The sequence below is a fragment of the Penicillium cosmopolitanum genome (genome assembly GCF_028827165.1).
Source record: "Penicillium cosmopolitanum strain IBT 29677 chromosome Unknown utg000008l:1.0-4398992.0:1.0-4402845.0, whole genome shotgun sequence".
In the NCBI taxonomy this organism is placed as follows: domain Eukaryota; kingdom Fungi; phylum Ascomycota; class Eurotiomycetes; order Eurotiales; family Aspergillaceae; genus Penicillium; species Penicillium cosmopolitanum.
The window spans coordinates 3,736,478-3,753,042 of record NW_026622678.1 but is presented as its reverse complement, the minus strand read 5'-3'; the positions used below and the strand labels follow the sequence as shown (position 1 = coordinate 3,753,042).

At 46.8% G+C, this 16,565-nt stretch overlaps 9 protein-coding genes across 9 annotated transcripts; 5 read left to right on the top strand and 4 right to left on the bottom strand.

Moving 5' to 3' along the window:
• Positions 1-603: 603 nt before the first annotated feature.
• Positions 604-1,302, top strand: N7509_007953 (uncharacterized protein; the record flags this gene model as incomplete). The annotated part of the gene is made up of 1 exon (XM_056632590.1): positions 604-1,302. The coding sequence occupies one exon, from the start codon at positions 604-606 to the stop codon at positions 1,300-1,302; it is 699 nt and encodes a 232-aa protein (XP_056488141.1).
• Positions 1,303-2,002: 700 nt separating this feature from the next.
• On the top strand, positions 2,003-3,184 carry N7509_007952 (uncharacterized protein; the record flags this gene model as incomplete). The annotated part of the gene is made up of 1 exon (XM_056632589.1): positions 2,003-3,184. The coding sequence occupies one exon, from the start codon at positions 2,003-2,005 to the stop codon at positions 3,182-3,184; it is 1,182 nt and encodes a 393-aa protein (XP_056488140.1).
• A 185-nt stretch (positions 3,185-3,369) lies between these two features.
• N7509_007951 (uncharacterized protein) lies at positions 3,370-5,040 on the bottom strand (the record flags this gene model as incomplete). Its single annotated transcript, XM_056632588.1, has 1 exon — positions 3,370-5,040. The coding sequence occupies one exon, from the start codon at positions 5,038-5,040 to the stop codon at positions 3,370-3,372; it is 1,671 nt and encodes a 556-aa protein (XP_056488139.1).
• A 420-nt stretch (positions 5,041-5,460) lies between these two features.
• On the bottom strand, positions 5,461-6,066 carry N7509_007950 (uncharacterized protein; the record flags this gene model as incomplete). The annotated part of the gene is made up of 1 exon (XM_056632587.1): positions 5,461-6,066. The coding sequence occupies one exon, from the start codon at positions 6,064-6,066 to the stop codon at positions 5,461-5,463; it is 606 nt and encodes a 201-aa protein (XP_056488138.1).
• Positions 6,067-7,560: 1,494 nt separating this feature from the next.
• N7509_007949 (general substrate transporter) lies at positions 7,561-9,373 on the top strand (the record flags this gene model as incomplete). Its single annotated transcript, XM_056632586.1, has 4 exons — positions 7,561-7,774; positions 7,828-8,555; positions 8,738-9,144; positions 9,205-9,373. 4 exons carry the CDS (start codon positions 7,561-7,563, stop codon positions 9,371-9,373), a joined length of 1,518 nt encoding a protein of 505 aa, XP_056488137.1.
• Positions 9,374-9,611: 238 nt separating this feature from the next.
• Positions 9,612-10,084, bottom strand: N7509_007948 (uncharacterized protein; the record flags this gene model as incomplete). The annotated part of the gene is made up of 2 exons (XM_056632585.1): positions 9,612-9,771; positions 9,861-10,084. 2 exons carry the CDS (start codon positions 10,082-10,084, stop codon positions 9,612-9,614), a joined length of 384 nt encoding a protein of 127 aa, XP_056488136.1.
• Positions 10,085-10,426: 342 nt separating this feature from the next.
• On the bottom strand, positions 10,427-12,548 carry N7509_007947 (Zn(II)2Cys6 transcription factor; the record flags this gene model as incomplete). The annotated part of the gene is made up of 4 exons (XM_056632584.1): positions 10,427-11,163; positions 11,221-12,168; positions 12,237-12,439; positions 12,499-12,548. The coding sequence occupies 4 exons, from the start codon at positions 12,546-12,548 to the stop codon at positions 10,427-10,429; spliced, it is 1,938 nt and encodes a 645-aa protein (XP_056488135.1).
• A 327-nt stretch (positions 12,549-12,875) lies between these two features.
• On the top strand, positions 12,876-13,786 carry N7509_007946 (uncharacterized protein; the record flags this gene model as incomplete). The annotated part of the gene is made up of 3 exons (XM_056632583.1): positions 12,876-13,506; positions 13,561-13,649; positions 13,703-13,786. The coding sequence occupies 3 exons, from the start codon at positions 12,876-12,878 to the stop codon at positions 13,784-13,786; spliced, it is 804 nt and encodes a 267-aa protein (XP_056488134.1).
• A 569-nt stretch (positions 13,787-14,355) lies between these two features.
• On the top strand, positions 14,356-15,017 carry N7509_007945 (FAD-dependent pyridine nucleotide-disulfide oxidoreductase; the record flags this gene model as incomplete). The annotated part of the gene is made up of 2 exons (XM_056632582.1): positions 14,356-14,533; positions 14,569-15,017. The coding sequence occupies 2 exons, from the start codon at positions 14,356-14,358 to the stop codon at positions 15,015-15,017; spliced, it is 627 nt and encodes a 208-aa protein (XP_056488133.1).
• Between the last annotated feature and the right edge of the window lie 1,548 nt (positions 15,018-16,565).

Genomic DNA, 16,565 nt, shown 5'->3' with positions numbered 1-16,565 from the left:
TCAAGCATGACTTTCTTTCATTTATTTTCTTTCTCTTCACTCTGCCTAAGGCTGCGCCTTTCCGACCGCCCAGATTCCTTGCTGGTAAGCTCTTATTGGCTCTCGTTACATTTCGGCGTGGCTATGGGCGGTGACGTGGGAATTGAGGCTTGAGACTTGCCCTGAAGAAGTAATTGACTTGCTCGTGTTATGGACCCCCTAGGTCTAGATCGACTGTACACCAGGCTTGATTGAGCTTAGATGAGCGTTTAATATTATGCGGTCACACTTTTACCTTCGTGAGGCACGATGACTCCCAGGCAGCACTGCCCCTCGGCCTGACCCTGACTCGTATACTTCGTATGATAACAGGAAATTATTGGTAGGAAGAAGGTGACGTGATGACCGGGCGATGTCTAACTCCGAGTCTGACTACCTCTGCGGCTCTCCATGTCGGACTTTATATTTGGGCAAAATCCCATTGAAAGTTGAATATCTACACGAACAAAGACTTTGACTTCTCGTATTGAAACCAAGATCGACAACTTGAACTTGAAACATTCGATTATCTTACTTTTGTATGATATGATAAATACGCTACCAACAATTTTCGAAACATCAAAAATGGAGACTAGTCGCTGGCCAGAGGCCTTACCACCCTATGAACCCTCTCCGGACTATAATCCGACAGACGAAAAGAAAGACCAATTCCTTCTCGAACCCGACTCTTCCGAGCCAGGCTTCGCCAATTCATCAACACTCAGTCGCGGCCTACAAGTACCGTCCCGCACCGCAGCTACAAGTTCCGGATTCGCCTACCCAGAAGAATTATCCCGACACGAAATCTCTCAAGAAAAATGGACAGAATTTACAGCTGCGATCTGTGAAGAAGCCAAGCTCTCCCGTCAACAATGGACCACCGTCGTCGGTAAAGGTCTAGGAACACTCGCACTGGGAGGCGTGATGATCGGAATTCTTGGTGCGATACCTGCCGTCCTGATAGCGAAGCACGCCAGGAGACGACAGGAACAGCGGAATTTGATCGCTTCGATGGCTGGTGCTCGTGGTGAGCGGCTATCAAGGCATCTAGCGCATTGGAATGAAACATTTTTCCGACCTAGAGGGGTACTCATTCGAGTAGATCTACCGGATGAGTACCTGGATGATATGGATATCATGGATCTGCACCGTGGCGGATCGAAAAAGAGCGATGATCGTGCCAGGGAAGACGCAGCCCTTAAAGCAAGAATTGTTATTATCCCCCTGGGTGGATCGGCTTCTGGGAGATCAAGTAGTGACGATGGAAGGAGTCAGTCGCGTTGAAATAAACTAATAAGAAAAATAGCGGGATGTCTGATCTTTTTTATGAGTTCCAAGGTTGATTTGAACTAAAATTGTTAGCAAGGCGTTAGACAGTGTTCCGTGGAAGGCTAGAATTAATGCAACATTTTTGGAATTTTTCTAAACATTACAAATATCATGATATATTATATTAAATCTCGCATTCGAAATTTAACTCCGTGTTTGGCTATTGGCTTGGCTTGATTTAAGAAGGGGCAAGCGGATATCGATTCTGGTTGACTGCCTAGTAGCTTTGGGAAATATAGGAATCGGACCCATTATGCAACCGTGACTTCAACAGAATCCAGTTGTTGAATATCCAAGCAGCGTGTGTAAGCCCCTGTCAACTTTGTATTTGGCCCCAATCACCAACAGAAAAGGGGCAAAGAAAAACAATTTTCGAACAACGCTTGAGAAATTCGCCACGTTGACAATATTTGTTTCTATTCCACATGAGCGACAACTACATTTTATGCATGAAAGACACCAAAGTAAAAAACCCCCCGATGATCTGGGGGAGATTAAATTCATAAAAAAAAGGGATCGACAGGTCTGTTACTGAGTAGATGTGGGGGCATCTACTTCTGCCCCAATTTTTTCCGCTAATCGTTAGCGTGGTCAATGATTGCGATCAAAATAGCACTTAAAGGGGCTAGCGAGAATCATGAATGAGTGACAAAAAATGAATTCCATGATCAAACTCCACAGAGGCTTCTCCCCCTCACACCAATATGTGGAGCGCCCCAGTTTCTTCCCACAACCACAACGCAGGAGGTTACTCTTCCTTCTGCTTGGTGCTGGTATCGCATTCTGCCTGCTGAGATTGAGTTACTCAGCTCCACGCCCATTTGGTCAACATCCCGAGGCATCTCCAGACACACAGCCTGCTGTATCCAACACTCTTTCAACCCACAGCCCACCCACCACTCCAGACACGACGATCCCGGTCGCAAACGCCCCAACACCCTCTCGTGCGAAGAGTCCATACTGCGTCGCTGTCTTTCTTGGTGCATATCGTGAGTACCAGAATGGCGACGATGACTATGACGACGACACATATTTTGTTGGCGCACGAACATTAGTGTATCAGCTCCTCCATGCGCCCACTACCAAATTTACGGATCCAATTCAGACAGATCCAATTCCAGTGATATTGCTGGTGACAAAGGATGTCAGCGAAAGCAAGCGCAGGCGGCTTGAAGCAGATGGAGCAACTGTGATCGAGATTGAAGCAATAGATGCGTCTTGGGCAAATGGACGTTATAAACAGGTGCTCACGAAACTGCGCCTATTTGATCCTGAACTTCTGCCATACGAAAAGGTCTTCGTAATGGATACAGACATGGTGATTACGCGACCAATCGATGCGATCTTCCAGGATGAGGGTTCTCAGCTTAAGGCTATTGACTATAATCGCACAAGCCCTGACACAGAAGTCGGTCGCCTCCCTCAAAAATACATGTTCGCTGCCTCGCCAGAGTCTTACGACTTAGATCATCCATACCCGTTCTCGTACCTGGATCCTCAGAATCAATACTTTAATGTCGGATGCATGTTATTTTCACCATCGGAGGAGATTTATAACTATTATCTAGCAGTTTTGAAGCATCCTAATCTGTTTCGGCATGAATTTCCCGAGCAAGATCTTCTAAACTATGTTCATCGATTAGGCGGACCGATGCCATGGAGCAGATTACATTATTCGTGGCATATAAATTGGCCGAACGAGAACGATATCGAAGGGAAAATGGCGATCATCCATGCCAAGTTTTGGTCTGATGGAGAAAGGGCGATGGCTAGAGAACTGGCAATCAGCTGCATGTCAGAAATGAAGGCATATTGGATTGGGAAAGAAGGGGCTTAAAATATCAAAAGCAATCAGTTCAATACCCGAATTTAGAATATCTCACTTAACAAGCAATGTCATACTCAAACGTAATCGAATACGAATTGTCTACCTGCAATCTAAGACCAAGAAATGTCATATCTTGATGTCATTTGACGACATATGGAGGTTGAAATGAGTTAAAAAACCTGATAGATAATCAATCAATCATCATCCTCTTCAATCACATAGTATGCTTCGACTTCAGCAATGCATGTTTTCGCTGGAATTGTAACTGCAATCGGGAATCCTCCATAGTCCGGCTCATCGTTGGGCATGATCAAGAACTCTCCACTTCTCGTTTCATCGCCGTTGAGTATTCTCAAAGTTTGCAATTGCCCCTTATCATCGACTTCCTTTTCCACTGCGTGGAGAATCCCACAAAAGATTGCCTCCCTAGAAACAGGCCTGAACCTGACCTGGAAACCTCGCCCTACCGCAAGGAACTTAGCATCACCGAGATGAATGACCATTCCGGCTCCTGGCCCGGGCTTTCCGAATACAAATGCTCTCTCAATAATGACTTCAATGTCTCCGAAAACTCGTGTCCACCTTTCGGGAAGCTTTTCAGAAGGTTCTTCGTCGAAAAAGAAACCCATACGATCCTTCGGAGGGGCGCCCAAGAGATACGGAGAAGCCTGAGCAAGGAGTCGAAATTCGCGACCCGCAATCTCAGCTCCAGTATCAATTCCAAAAGGACTTGCTCCAAGAGCTCCATATGTAGCGTAAGCCAACCACATTCTCCGAGCCCCCTTTTCGTCACGCCGCTGTTCCGGAATGAAGAGTGGGTTTCTTTGTTCGGTGTAATGACGGCATATGGTTTCATAGTCATGGAGGTAAAGGTCCGGAGCGAGAAAGTCTAGGCTTTGGGTGTTGAACCGCCATACATCGAGTAGGTGAGGGCATGGACCACCGGATGGATATACACCTGGTTCCACACCACCCCCAACCACAATTGGAACTCCTTTCATATCCAATTGTGAGGGGTCCTCGAAGTTCAACCACGCGTTTGTGTATAGTGGAATCATGTACTTCTTTTTCCCAGCGAAGGCAACACGTCCGACGTAAGATGAAATGTGGTAGGCCATAAAAGCCTCATCAGCGGCCGACCCCGATCCAAAGACAGATTCCCATGAATGAGGGTCAGAAGTATCTGGAAGAGAAAAACGCTTCTTAAACTGAGAGTGAAGCTCTGATGTTCTGAGATACGTCAACAATTCCTCAGGGACTGGTTCTGTAAATGCTTTCTCAGCTCTCCGTGAGCGGTCTCGTGAGTCGCCCAGCAGCCCGGTCTCGTTTTGGACCTGCACCATCAGAACCGTGTTTTCTTCACGGTCGACCTGAGCAAGATGTTGCATCAAAGCCGCAAATGCGCGTGCATCGGCATCGCACCCCTCACTGCTTAGAGGAGTCACCATTTCGAGAGTTCGCATCCTGCCTCCCGCCTCGAGGACTTGGACTCGTGGAAATCTCCTGGTATCGCGCTTGACCCAATCAGGAACATATGTTGAGATTCCGTTTTTGTAGCTGCCAAACCATAAGACGGCGATGTGCATATCGTGTTTTCGAGCCCCAGCCAAAACACGGTCAAGCTCAGAAAAGTCAAATCGACCTTCCTCGGGCTCAATCATCTCCCAAGTCACAGACCCGAGTAGTGTATTGACCCCTTGAGACTTCATCGCGGGCCATACTGTTTCCATATATCGAGCTGAGCTGAGAGATGAATTGTGTAGCTCTCCTGGTAACATGAGGAAAGGTCGACCCTTGACGAAAAGTTGAATGTTGCCATTGTCGAGGCGGCGGAGATGGGGAAGTTGTTGACTGTCTCGGGGCATCTTGTGGGTTGGCTGTAAGTTCACGTTCTACATGAGAAAGAAAATATTTCAGACTCTTGCAAGTTATCTGGGGTTAATTATAGCGTTCTGTTAAAATGAGATAAAAATCGAATGAGTAGCGGAAAGACCTCATGGCTTGAGCAGGACCTTGCAGCATATTGCAGAACTCGGTTTTTCCGAAGTGAGATCTGGATTCGTTCGGACTTTCTTGAGGTTTATCCTGTCTAAACGCGGGGTAATCAGTGCATATTGTCTTTACCTACTACTAGTCACGGATAAATATAATTACTGCGGGCAAGACTTTTGCGCGGGATCCATTACACGCAATTTTTTAGAAAATTCCCGACTCGCATTCCATCGGTCTAATTTCATCAATAGCCTGCTGGTGGTCAAGCTCATCCAACTTTTGCAGTAAAACAGCTAGCTTATCCTGGGGACGATTGCTTCCACCATATCTTTCGCCGCCTGAGATTCCCATCCGTTCAAAATATGCGGCCCCATGTCACGGATCTTTGGTGCCAAACTTTTCCCATTGGCATCAAATACAGCCTGCGGCAGATGGAATAATACCTCGAGAAGATCGTCTATAATCTTTGGATACTCTCTAGATTTGACCTCGTGTGTCCCAAACCTTTGCACAAGATTAGACCGAATGTGCAAACTCGTGACGAATAAGTTCGCGATTTGAACATCATGGCCGTATGTGACATTTGAAGGCCGAGAAAGCCCACCCCGCCATCGAAGTTTGGGCGGAAAATTATCCATAACGAATTGAAGCTTTTCCAAAGACATCTCGACTGTCTGCGTACCGATACATGATTGAGCTTTTTGCCATACCATTAAGAGATCAATCAGACAGTTGAGACCGGGAATGTAGCTTATGTTGCTCTCGAGCCATGTAAAAGACCCGCTTCCTTCAGATCCTATCGGATCGAGCTGCTTGTCTGTTTTATCTAGTGGTCGGGGAAACTTTTTCAATTCATCCTGTTCCAAGAGAATGATCGGTAGCCTGCCCAATATATCCATTGTACTGGGACAATGTTCAATTTAGCCGACGAGATACTAGTCGTAGTAGTGAATGAGGTTGGAAAGGTTGATCGAACATACCACGAACCAGCAAAAATGAGCCAAAATAGACGCCGAAGGATTTGGTTCTCCAAGTTATCCATCTCATGCTGGTGATAGTACAATAAATACCTCACACCAGATGCAGCCTCGCTGAGCGAGTGATATGATCGTATATCGATCAATCCAGGTTTAGAGCTTGAATAAAACGCACTTCCCAGGTTGTACATAGTGATACACCAATCCAGCGAATATGAGGATCGGATATGACTCTGCGTCAGAAGTCGATACTTGTCAATGTATTCCGCGCAGGTTGAAATTTCAACAAGACCGTAATTTTCGCCTGGTAAGGTTGCTCTGGCCGCCGCACAAACACTTACAACCAGAGCGCAGAATTCCGGATTAGTATCTGCTTCTCTGCTTTCCAACCGATGCATGAAATGTCTACGAAGGAGAACTGGAGCAACAGGATGAATTCTGTCGAACCAATCATCCAGGATTTGGCTGATTATTTCCGGCGGCGCAAATGAAGATAACCAGCCACTAGAAACCGAAGCCGGAATTTCTTCGCAAGGACTAGCGACCTGGGCCAAGAAATGAGAATGGCTAGACACGGGAGAGATTATGCCGACCGGGTTGAAGGAAAACGTGTTACGCCCCTGTGTCGAGCCAGAATCGACCTTGTCCTGTTGAATAATACTCCTTGGAGATGTTATTAATGAGATAAGTTCATTGAGATTCACTCATACTTTGACATACCGGGATTTAGGCCCGCGTTTCTTTCGAGGGCGATTTGTAGTGCATTCAATATTGACGAGAATGCACATATGACATTTATCGTTATCTTCATCATATTTACACTAATGCATCATTTTAGTGTTAATTATTACCGGGAGAGATTCATTTCACGTCTTCCGCTTACCTTTGACTTTCGGGAGCGACAACCGTCACAAGCCTTTTGATTCCGAGATACGCCCTTTGGGCTCCTGATGTCGGCAATATCGACGATTTTCTCTGAATCAAGTCGCATCTTTTAGACCAAACCGTTCTGGAATCGAAAAATGGTACCGATGGAATATTCCGAGAAGAATATCCACTGGGGACGCAGGCTCTTTGAAGGCCGCAAAAACTTCGGCTAAATATTCAAGCCACGCTCCTTCGGGCTGGACAGCCTCCCAATTAGAAAGTGTAATGCGGGGTTAAGTCTAAGATGACCTGCCCAATGATACTCATGGAAGACGAGTTCATAGAAATAAAATTTGCTACTAGGCCTTCCCCGCAATTAATCTGAGGTGCTTTGAGTCTGGGCAAACTAGAGGTGAAAGCAGATATCCTCGGAATTGGCCGAAGTACAAAAGCTACAGGGCAGAATGCATTTCAGGTTGAATCTCGAAGAAGCATACCAGATATTATCTTCGCGAAGCCAGACATACCTCTAGCACCATCTGCCTCAGAATGGATCTCCAAAAGAAGACTTTTGTCAAGCATGACCATGTGGAAAATTTGAACGAAACTCAACCCCCACAAGGATCTGATCTTCCAATTTGGAAACAGAAAGAGTTGCGCAAGCTGTACTTAATGTTCCTATTTCTATTCTTGGGATCGACAACACTGGGTTATGACGCGAGTCTTCTGAATGGTTTGCAGACGATGAATAGTTGGCAGGCTTGTGAGTCGACCCAGCTAGAGTTGCCTGATTAGTTTGGTGTTAACGCATTGTAGTTTTTGACCAGCCGACAGGATCTCGACTCGGAATATTCGGTGCGATGCCTGGATTTGGCGGACTTTTTGCTCTGCTGTTCGCACCTTATATCGCGGATGGTTTGGGTCGCAAGCGAGGGACAGCCATCGGGTGCATAATCGTTGTCTTCGGCTCACTTCTTCAAAGCTTTCCCCGGACCGGCAGTGAATCGAAGAGAGACGCGATGTATCTGTGTGGGCGATTCATAATGGGAATCGGCTCGAACATCTCCAACGGAACCTGTCCGCTTTTAATCACCGAGATTGCGCATCCTCGGCACCGCGGCAAAGTCACCACGGTATACAATACTCTGTGGTACGTGGGCAGTATACTTGCGGCTTGGGTTTGCTTTGGGACACTGCAGCACCAGATCGGAAATATTCAGTGGGTTTTGCCTACCGCATTTCAATGCCTGATGCCAGGTGTTCAACTTCTTGCTATCTGGTTCGTCCCTGAAAGCCCTCGATGGCTTATAAGCAAAGATAGGTGCGAAGAGGCTCGCGAAATTTTGATCAAATACCACGGTAATAATGACCCGAATGACGAGTTTGTTCGATGGGAGTTTTCAGAAATCGCAAATACGTTGAGATTGGAAAATGAGTCTTCAGGGAGTGGCTGGCTCGACATGGTGAGGACGAAGGGAAATCGGAAACGATGTGCCTTGATTATTGCAACGGCGAATTTTTCTCAATGCAGCGGCAACGGCCTTGTTTCTTACTATGCAAGTCTTGCTGGATAGTGCCCAAGGAGACGAAAAATATGTGAATACTAACTGCTTCCACAGCTTGCGGCAATTCTTAAGACTGTTGGGATTACCGAGTAAGTTGCGCCTCTCGATTCTCTTGAAAATTATTTGCGACATCTACTAAATCTCGCAGCTCAATTACCCAGTCCTATATTAACGGTGGTCTTACGATATGGTGTTGGCTTGTTTCCTTGGGAGCTTCTTTTCTCGTTGATCGAGCCGGTCGCCGGGTGCTTTTCCTCTTCGCCGGGGTTGGGATGCTAATATCCTTTATCATTTGGACGGCTTGCAGTGCAGTATACGCAAAGACAGAATCAACTGCTTCCGGTACTGCAGTCATTGCGATGATATTTCTTTTCTATGGGGTCGCGGGAGCAGCGTGGCCTGGACTCACAGTGTCATACACCATTGAGATTTTACCATACAATATTCGCGCCAAAGGTCTCACATTGTGCTTTTTTTTCACGGCTCTCAGTGGCGTTTTTAATCAGTGGGTCAATCCACTAGGCCTTGAAAGTCTGCACTGGAGATTTTATTTTGTTTATATTGCTGTGTGAGTATTGATCGAACCCTTGGTTTTCTCACATTGTGACTGACGATCTGCATCCCTTAGTCTCGTGTTGGAGTGTTTGATCATATTTTACTTCTTCCCTGAAACCAAAGGACCTACCCTGGAAGAAATTGCCGTGATTTTCGATGGCGAGCAATCCGCGGCTGGGATTGCGCAGGCCAAGGCATTTGAGAAGGTTATCGCTCATCGGGATACTAAGCAGGATGCATGATATAACTACAAGTATGTCGTAGTATGAAAGGCAATCTCAATTCCGTGTTCTGTAATGTGATCGAATACTCAAAGAAGGTTCTCCCGTGATATATTGCTAGCGAATGGTCTATTTACAAGGGGTATTGCCGTTTGACAGGGGTACACATGTCGCACGGTCGGAGATAAAGAAAAAAGCGGGAGTTGTCAAAAGATGAACTCTGGTCAAGATGAGAGAATGATTTGTTGCTCTCAATCAATCAAGAAATGAAGCTCTGCAGCTTGACCTTATCCAGGATCTGTCCCTCAATCAAGCGCCCAGTTTCGACAACCTCTCCGTTGACGCGTTGATAGCGGACGAGCGCCGGCACATTGTTGACATTCCACAGCGAGCGATAAACATTCTTTGGTTCTTTCCATCTAGAAGTTAACGGGTTTGTTAGCTCAGGGTAATCATATATTCACCAAGATAGATCAGCTTCAAGTTTTGGGTTTGAGAGGACACCTACTCTGGCTTCTGCCCCACTGAGACCATGGCTACCGTAGGCGCATCGGGTGCCGCAAACGCAGTATCGATGTGAGGGAGGGCGGCGCGTACATCGGGGCACCAGGGCTGTTTAGTGATAGCGTCATCGCCCGAGATAAAGGCCAGGAACAGCTTTGAGGTGGATGCCTCCGGGAGTTCGAGCAGCTTCGCAGAAGCCGGCAGGCTGAAATTCCTGATGACAGGCATGGTGGTGGTGGGTCGGATGGCTTGAAAGGGTGAAAGAGATGCTTCGCGGGTAATCAAAGTGATTGGAGCTAGCTGTCAGACTTTTGAAGGGAATCTTTGAAGGAGTTGAGGTGATATCGGGGTGTGGTGGTGGTGAGTCGCCGATTGAGAGGTTTTACGGAAATTCTGCGTCCCCGCGTTTGCTGAGGCCCACTTCGCCCCACGAAGCCATGAAATACTTCACTTTTTGTATTTTTATTGTTTCAACTGAAGATTCTTGCAGGCTAGTGTGTCATATGAGATTAATTAATTTTGATGACCTGAATAATAAAATTATGATCAGCCTAAGTGATCACTGGACTGCTATATTACACTAATATCATCATCATCATCCGCCTGCAGCGACAGAAAGTCGTCAGAAATACCCCATTCATCAGCCAAATCTCTGATACAGTATTCAGTAGCCAGGCCAAGTGAGGTCTCAATGCGGCGCAAAAGACCCACAAGATTTCGTCTTTCCGCTTCCGAAGACAAACATCGTCCAGCGATGTAGAGTGGTTGCAGCATATACTTTTGTACCGCAATCCCAGTCATCCCATTAGCTATGCAGAGAATCTCACCTGAATGATGAATCAAGTCGCGTTGAAGTGCATTGTATTTGCTGAGTAGATCACGCGGCTTATGAGATGACACCGGATTTGCTTCTTGTGGTCCATTGACCAGTTGGAGGATTCGTGCCATATTGTAGAACGCCATGGCGATGGCACAGGTCTCGGAGCCGAACCACGTCTCCGGTATCCTGCAGGAGTATTTCACAGTTGCGGAAGAGCTTTCTGTGATCGAGAAGATAAATTCCGGTGGTAGGGCGTTATACCACGTGTTTAGATCCGTATCAACGCTGTCCCAAAGCGGGTTGTTAGTGCTGACCTTATTGACTATCTTGCATAAGATATAGATGAGAGTGTGAAAAAAGATCATTTCTTGAGTTGACTCATCAATCCGATCAAGTGCAAGCTCTCCAAAGTGTCCGAGAGGCACGCCCATTCTTTGCCAAAGAGAGACATTGTCGACATCAATGCGACATTCTCGGCGGACGGTCACTGTTGGAAATTGGTAAGAAATGACACCTCACAACATTTGTTTCATAGATTACTCACAGCTATTCAGCATATCATTTAAAGCAAAGTACCAGAACGATGCCTCCAATGCCCGTAGCGATTGAGGTACTCGGTAAAAGTTATTCGGGGAAATCGGGAGATCCAAGTGCGGACGTAATAATTTGTTGATACCATCCAAGTGGCTTGTCCAGGCTCGCATTGTTGAATTTAGTTCTTCGTAGGAACTGAGGATACAGGCTGCGAGGATTCGGAATGCCGATGAGGTTGTTTCATTATCGTCAAGGTGATTGTTATCGCTCCCAGGGGAGCGGTAGATCTCACCTGGCGACAAATGATTTTCGATCATGGAAGTCCCATGTGAGATTTGACGGGCCATTAGTAGAATTGCCTTCTCGTAATACTTTGCTCCATACCACTCAAAATCGATGCTCGGGTGAACCGTACTAGATACCAAGATGCTGAATCGACGGCTTGCCTCTGTCGTCTGACTCGAATCTTTTATCTGGCCGAGCTGTTTGGCAGCCATAGCGCAGGCAGAGTAGCGGATAAGAGGGCTATGCCTTGACAGCTGGATGATATATTGACTGAAATAGGACCGTTGCCCAGTACAAATGTCAATCCATTGTCCGCCTAGGCCCGCAAAGTAACGAAGGAAAAATGCGACCTCATTGCGATCAGTTTTGCTTTGATCTATTATTGGACCGAGGATGGTGGAATTCGGTTCAGAGGTATTTCCGGCGACCGTTGGATAATCCTGTGTAACCGCTGGACTGGCAATGACGGGCAAATTTGGAGAGTGCAATGATGAAATTGGAGGCGTATCAACGATCGCATGGGATGTCCCTGGCGGTGAGCATTGCGCCAGTAAGCCTCCAATGGGAACCAATCCCCTCTCCTTCTCTGGCGAGGCTATCGATACGCGATCGTGGGTCGATACTGGCGTTGTTGGACCGTCCTTGCTTCGATTGACTTCTGCCCGTCGAGATTCTAAAAATGGCTAATTAGAGAGCTTATTATTGACAAAGGTAGAGAGAATTGCAGTTCATGAGACATACCATTGATCGGAGACGAATTGTCTTCCTGCGTCGGCCTTGGAGACTTTTGTGAACGGGATCGCGACTTGGTTTTGGTTGGAATCGAAAGGGAATGCGGCCGGAAGAGCCCATCGATGATGCGACAGACACGCCCACTTTTGAGGCATTGCTTGCACTCGGGCCGAGTTTCGTCACATTTGATTTTGCGTTCTCGGCATTCCGGACTGCATCGTTTTAGCAAGTATAGCTGATTGCAATGCCGATCTCAGGCTCGACCACTTACCACCCTTTACGCGACCGGGCCGGACTCTTTCTCGGGAGGGACTCGGGCATGTCAGTGCGTTCACTGTGGTTTGGACGGAGGTATGTGGCCCCAATAGAATGTAACAAATTTGAGAGGTGTCAATCTGTTGATGTTGACTATCGTAAGTGGGGGTGCAGCGGAGAAGAAGGCCGCTTGATTTAACAAAAGCGGAGAATTTGCCGACTTTCTTCTCTCCGCACGACTCTCACCCCAGTAATTTCTTTCGTTCTCCACTTTTTATGTCTATGCAATCATGGAGGGGCAGCGAACGAGCCACGAGGCTCAAGAGTGTCTGAATATTAATGATTCAACCCCGCCCCTTCATCTAAGTCCTCAAAAACACACACATCTCCAGCATGCCTCTTTACAAACCACCTAATGTCAACGCTCCGGTGCTATCCCAGTTCTCACTGGAAGGCAAAATCGTCGCCGTAACAGGCGGCGCGCGTGGAATCGGCCTTGAAGTAGTGCGTGGAATGGCCGAGGCTGGCGCAGACGTTGCCCTTTTATACACAACCAGCACCGATGCCTCTGAATCCGCAGCAAAGATCGCCGCGGAGACCGGTCGCCGTATTCAAGCTTTCCAGTCCGATGTGACCAGTCGCATTGAGATAGACACTACTCTGAACAAGGTCGCCAATGAGTTCGGAAACGGTCGCCTGGATGTGGTCGTCGCAAATGCGGGAACCTGCACCAATCGGCCAAGTCTGGAATATGACGAGGGCAGTTGGGCTCGTGATAATCGTGTCAACTATGACGGCGTGATGTGGACTGCTCAAGCAGCGGGAAAGATCTTCAAGCGCCAGGGTAAAGGTAACCTTATCATTACGGCCTCTGTCAGTTCTATCCTGGTCAATATTCCACAGACGCAGTGCGCGTACAATGCCTCAAAGGCAGCGGCCGTGCATTTAGCCAAGAGCTTGGCTGTTGAGTGGACAGAATTTGCGAGAGTAAACTGTATCTCGCCTGGTTTCATCATGACGGAGAGTACGTTCTCCCGCTAACTCTACGTCATGTCAATAATGCTAAGAGAGACTACAGTGCTTACCCAGCAGCCGAAAGAGCTTTTCGATAAATGGCTATCCATGGTGCCTGGTGGTCGTATTTGTGATCCCGCTGAATTAAAATCGGTCTGTTTCTCTCATCGTGCTGTGTCTTGTCAACTTTATACTAACCCGCCCAGGCCTATGTTTTTCTTGCTAGCGATGCCTGTTGCTACATGACCGGCGCCAATATGGTTATTGACGGTGGCTACACTCTGCCTTGATAGAAATTCTTCAAGCATATGAAGTGGCGATATACAAGAATACCTTCTAGAGAAGCAGTTTCGGATGAAGTACTGTACTAAAAGCCGTGATATGACCCCTCGGACGAAAGTCTCGCCCATAAATGTTGTGATATACGGAGGCCTTGTTTTACCAGGCACTTTGCATCACTCTTGCTTGCGAGCGCCGTTATAATTAGGTTTGATGCTATCGGCTTCACTTCCGACGCATCGGGTCGATCGCCGTAGCTCACCCGAGGCAGGTGTGATTAAACACGAATTATGACCATACATGTCAAGCACTAGTACAGCTATGGGTATTCTTACCGCCATTCAATATATCAAACCCCTGCTTGTAAGGTAAAATCCTCCCCACAACCGATATCTCGTCATCGGCATAGTTCGCGCAACCCCGCACACAACAGGTTTCCTTAGTATAAAGGTAGACTGGTCACTCCACATTTTAAACTGTCACAGGATGGACCCTGCAGCTTTCATGATTAAATCACAGCAAGCCAAAATCTACTTCTGTTATTAAAAACCTCTTACGAATACCAAAAGCGATCTTCGCAATGCAGGAACCAACGGCCTACAACATCATCCCCACGAAACTAATACCCAACTCCCCCAAACCACTTCTTCATTACAAAAACGCCTTCGTCAGGGAAGGAAAGCTCGACATTGGACTTGCATATGATACCTTTGTGAAAAATGGGTGGGAAATACAATGGGTCACACAATACGCCCGGTGTCAACGGTCGCACTACCACCCTCAACCCACGAAGCGATGGTTGTCGTATCTGGACCGGGTCGAATTCGCTGGGGTGTGGCAGATCTCGATGAAGACGAAGAAAAGCATACTTACGGCGATGCACGTGAAGAGGGTGGGCTTCTGCTGGATGTTAATGTCGGTGATCTATTTGTTATCCCGGCTGGTGTCGCGCATAAGAATTATGACCCTTTTACTACACTTCCACTCGTCAACTGTCTGACTGGTAATGCGCGAGGGATTGAGTCCGATGATCCACGGGAAATGGTACAGGGATTGAAAATGAAAGGGTTCATGATGATGGGTGCTTATCCGCGTGGAGAAAATTGGAGTTGGGGAGATGGTGGGGATTCCCCGGACTTCGTCGCCGTTTGGAACGTGGAAAATCCCGAGTTCGATCCATTTGTTGGGAGTGGTGGGGGGGGTTGGAAAGTATTGGAAGTGATAACTAATAGCGGGAAATGAATTGTTTGATTTTTAGAGTAATTATAATCTCATGTTGAATGGCATTGGAAAGTTACTGTGAGCCTCGTGCCATTTCCTATTTCTGTTTATTCCTGTTTGCGAAAGGATTGCTTCTACTCCGTAAAGCTTCTTGATTTCAGTACTACTAGCAGTAATCAGCTTGATAAATCGCACAACATGACCCTGGCTCTTATCCAAGATTAAAATAAAAACATAGTTTCCTCTATCTATGGCTATGCCCACTGCTGGTTCCAGGGATCATCGTCATTGCTAATCTCACTTTTGCCATGGCCGCGCCAGTGTATGGAGTAACTCATCCGGGTATTACTTTGCTTTCTTTACTATGAAATAATAATTTTCTTTATGTTTAGACTTGGACCGAAAAGAGAACAAAAAGCATCGAGGACTTGGAAAAATGCGGTTATAATCGGCTAGAAACGCTGGTATTTATGCAGAGGTAGAAGCGGAAAGGGGTGGTACATGCAAGTACTTACTAGTTGGAATCAACACGATCCCACAGGCATATAGATCGCAAAGAAAACTAACTTGGGACTGCCTGGTCAGATATTGATTCTAGCTAATTTTCCTCTGCGAGCTGCATCCGTTTGAGATAAACAGAGTTGAGGCTATTCATAAGATCTAAGACGTATATGCGGACAATTATACCGTTCCAGCCGGTAGAAAATCACAAGTTCAAGCCTGGCGATTTGTTTCTAAGGTTCCAAGCAAGATTTCTCCTGAATCCTTTTCTGGTCTTGAACCCCAAATAAAAATGGCCCGAAAACTTGATCCCTGAATTTAACGATATGATTATTTCTCGGCAGTGCCCCTACGAGAAAACCCTCCTCTTTCTTTCAGATTAAGTCCTATTCTTCATATTCTTATCCACGCTGCTCTTGATATCCGTTCGATCTATTCAGACTTGAGTAATCTGTCTATAGCTCTCTATATTGAACAAGATTTTGCAAAAATTCTGTTTCCGACCCGAACAAACACCCGATGAGACCGGATGTGTTTCTTTGTTCTTTTCTCCGCCAGCGGAAGGCATTCGATACCGAAAGCACATTCTAACCGCAAAAGAATTTGCTGGAACACTGACCTTCACAAAAACCCTGTGCTCAACTTGTTTACCTCTACGATTTCGATTTCACTTACGTCTGTCATCGTTCAAAATATAGCCCCAGAAGCAGGCTTCCAACTCAGTCCAATGGGTTCCGTAGGACCGCAGTCAGAATGCAATGCTGGTCAGCTGCTAGGCCTAGCCCTTGAGGGACTCAACATCCCAAGTTCACAATTGGCTGCCAACAAGTTTCATGCACCCATAAACCGGATTTCCCCTGCCATGTGGGGCCACCTTTTCAGGATGGGGCTCAAGCACCAGCCTGGAAAATGTCCGATCACCCCAGGGCTATAGCGCTTGGACAAAAAATGAAAGGAGTCCTTGTGCAAGAACTATTCGTCGATACTGGGCTGAGGTCAGGAAGGCTGATTGATCCCCACATGCTCCATGCACGCGTTAGTGCTGCCTCCAAGGCCCAGTTTAGCCCA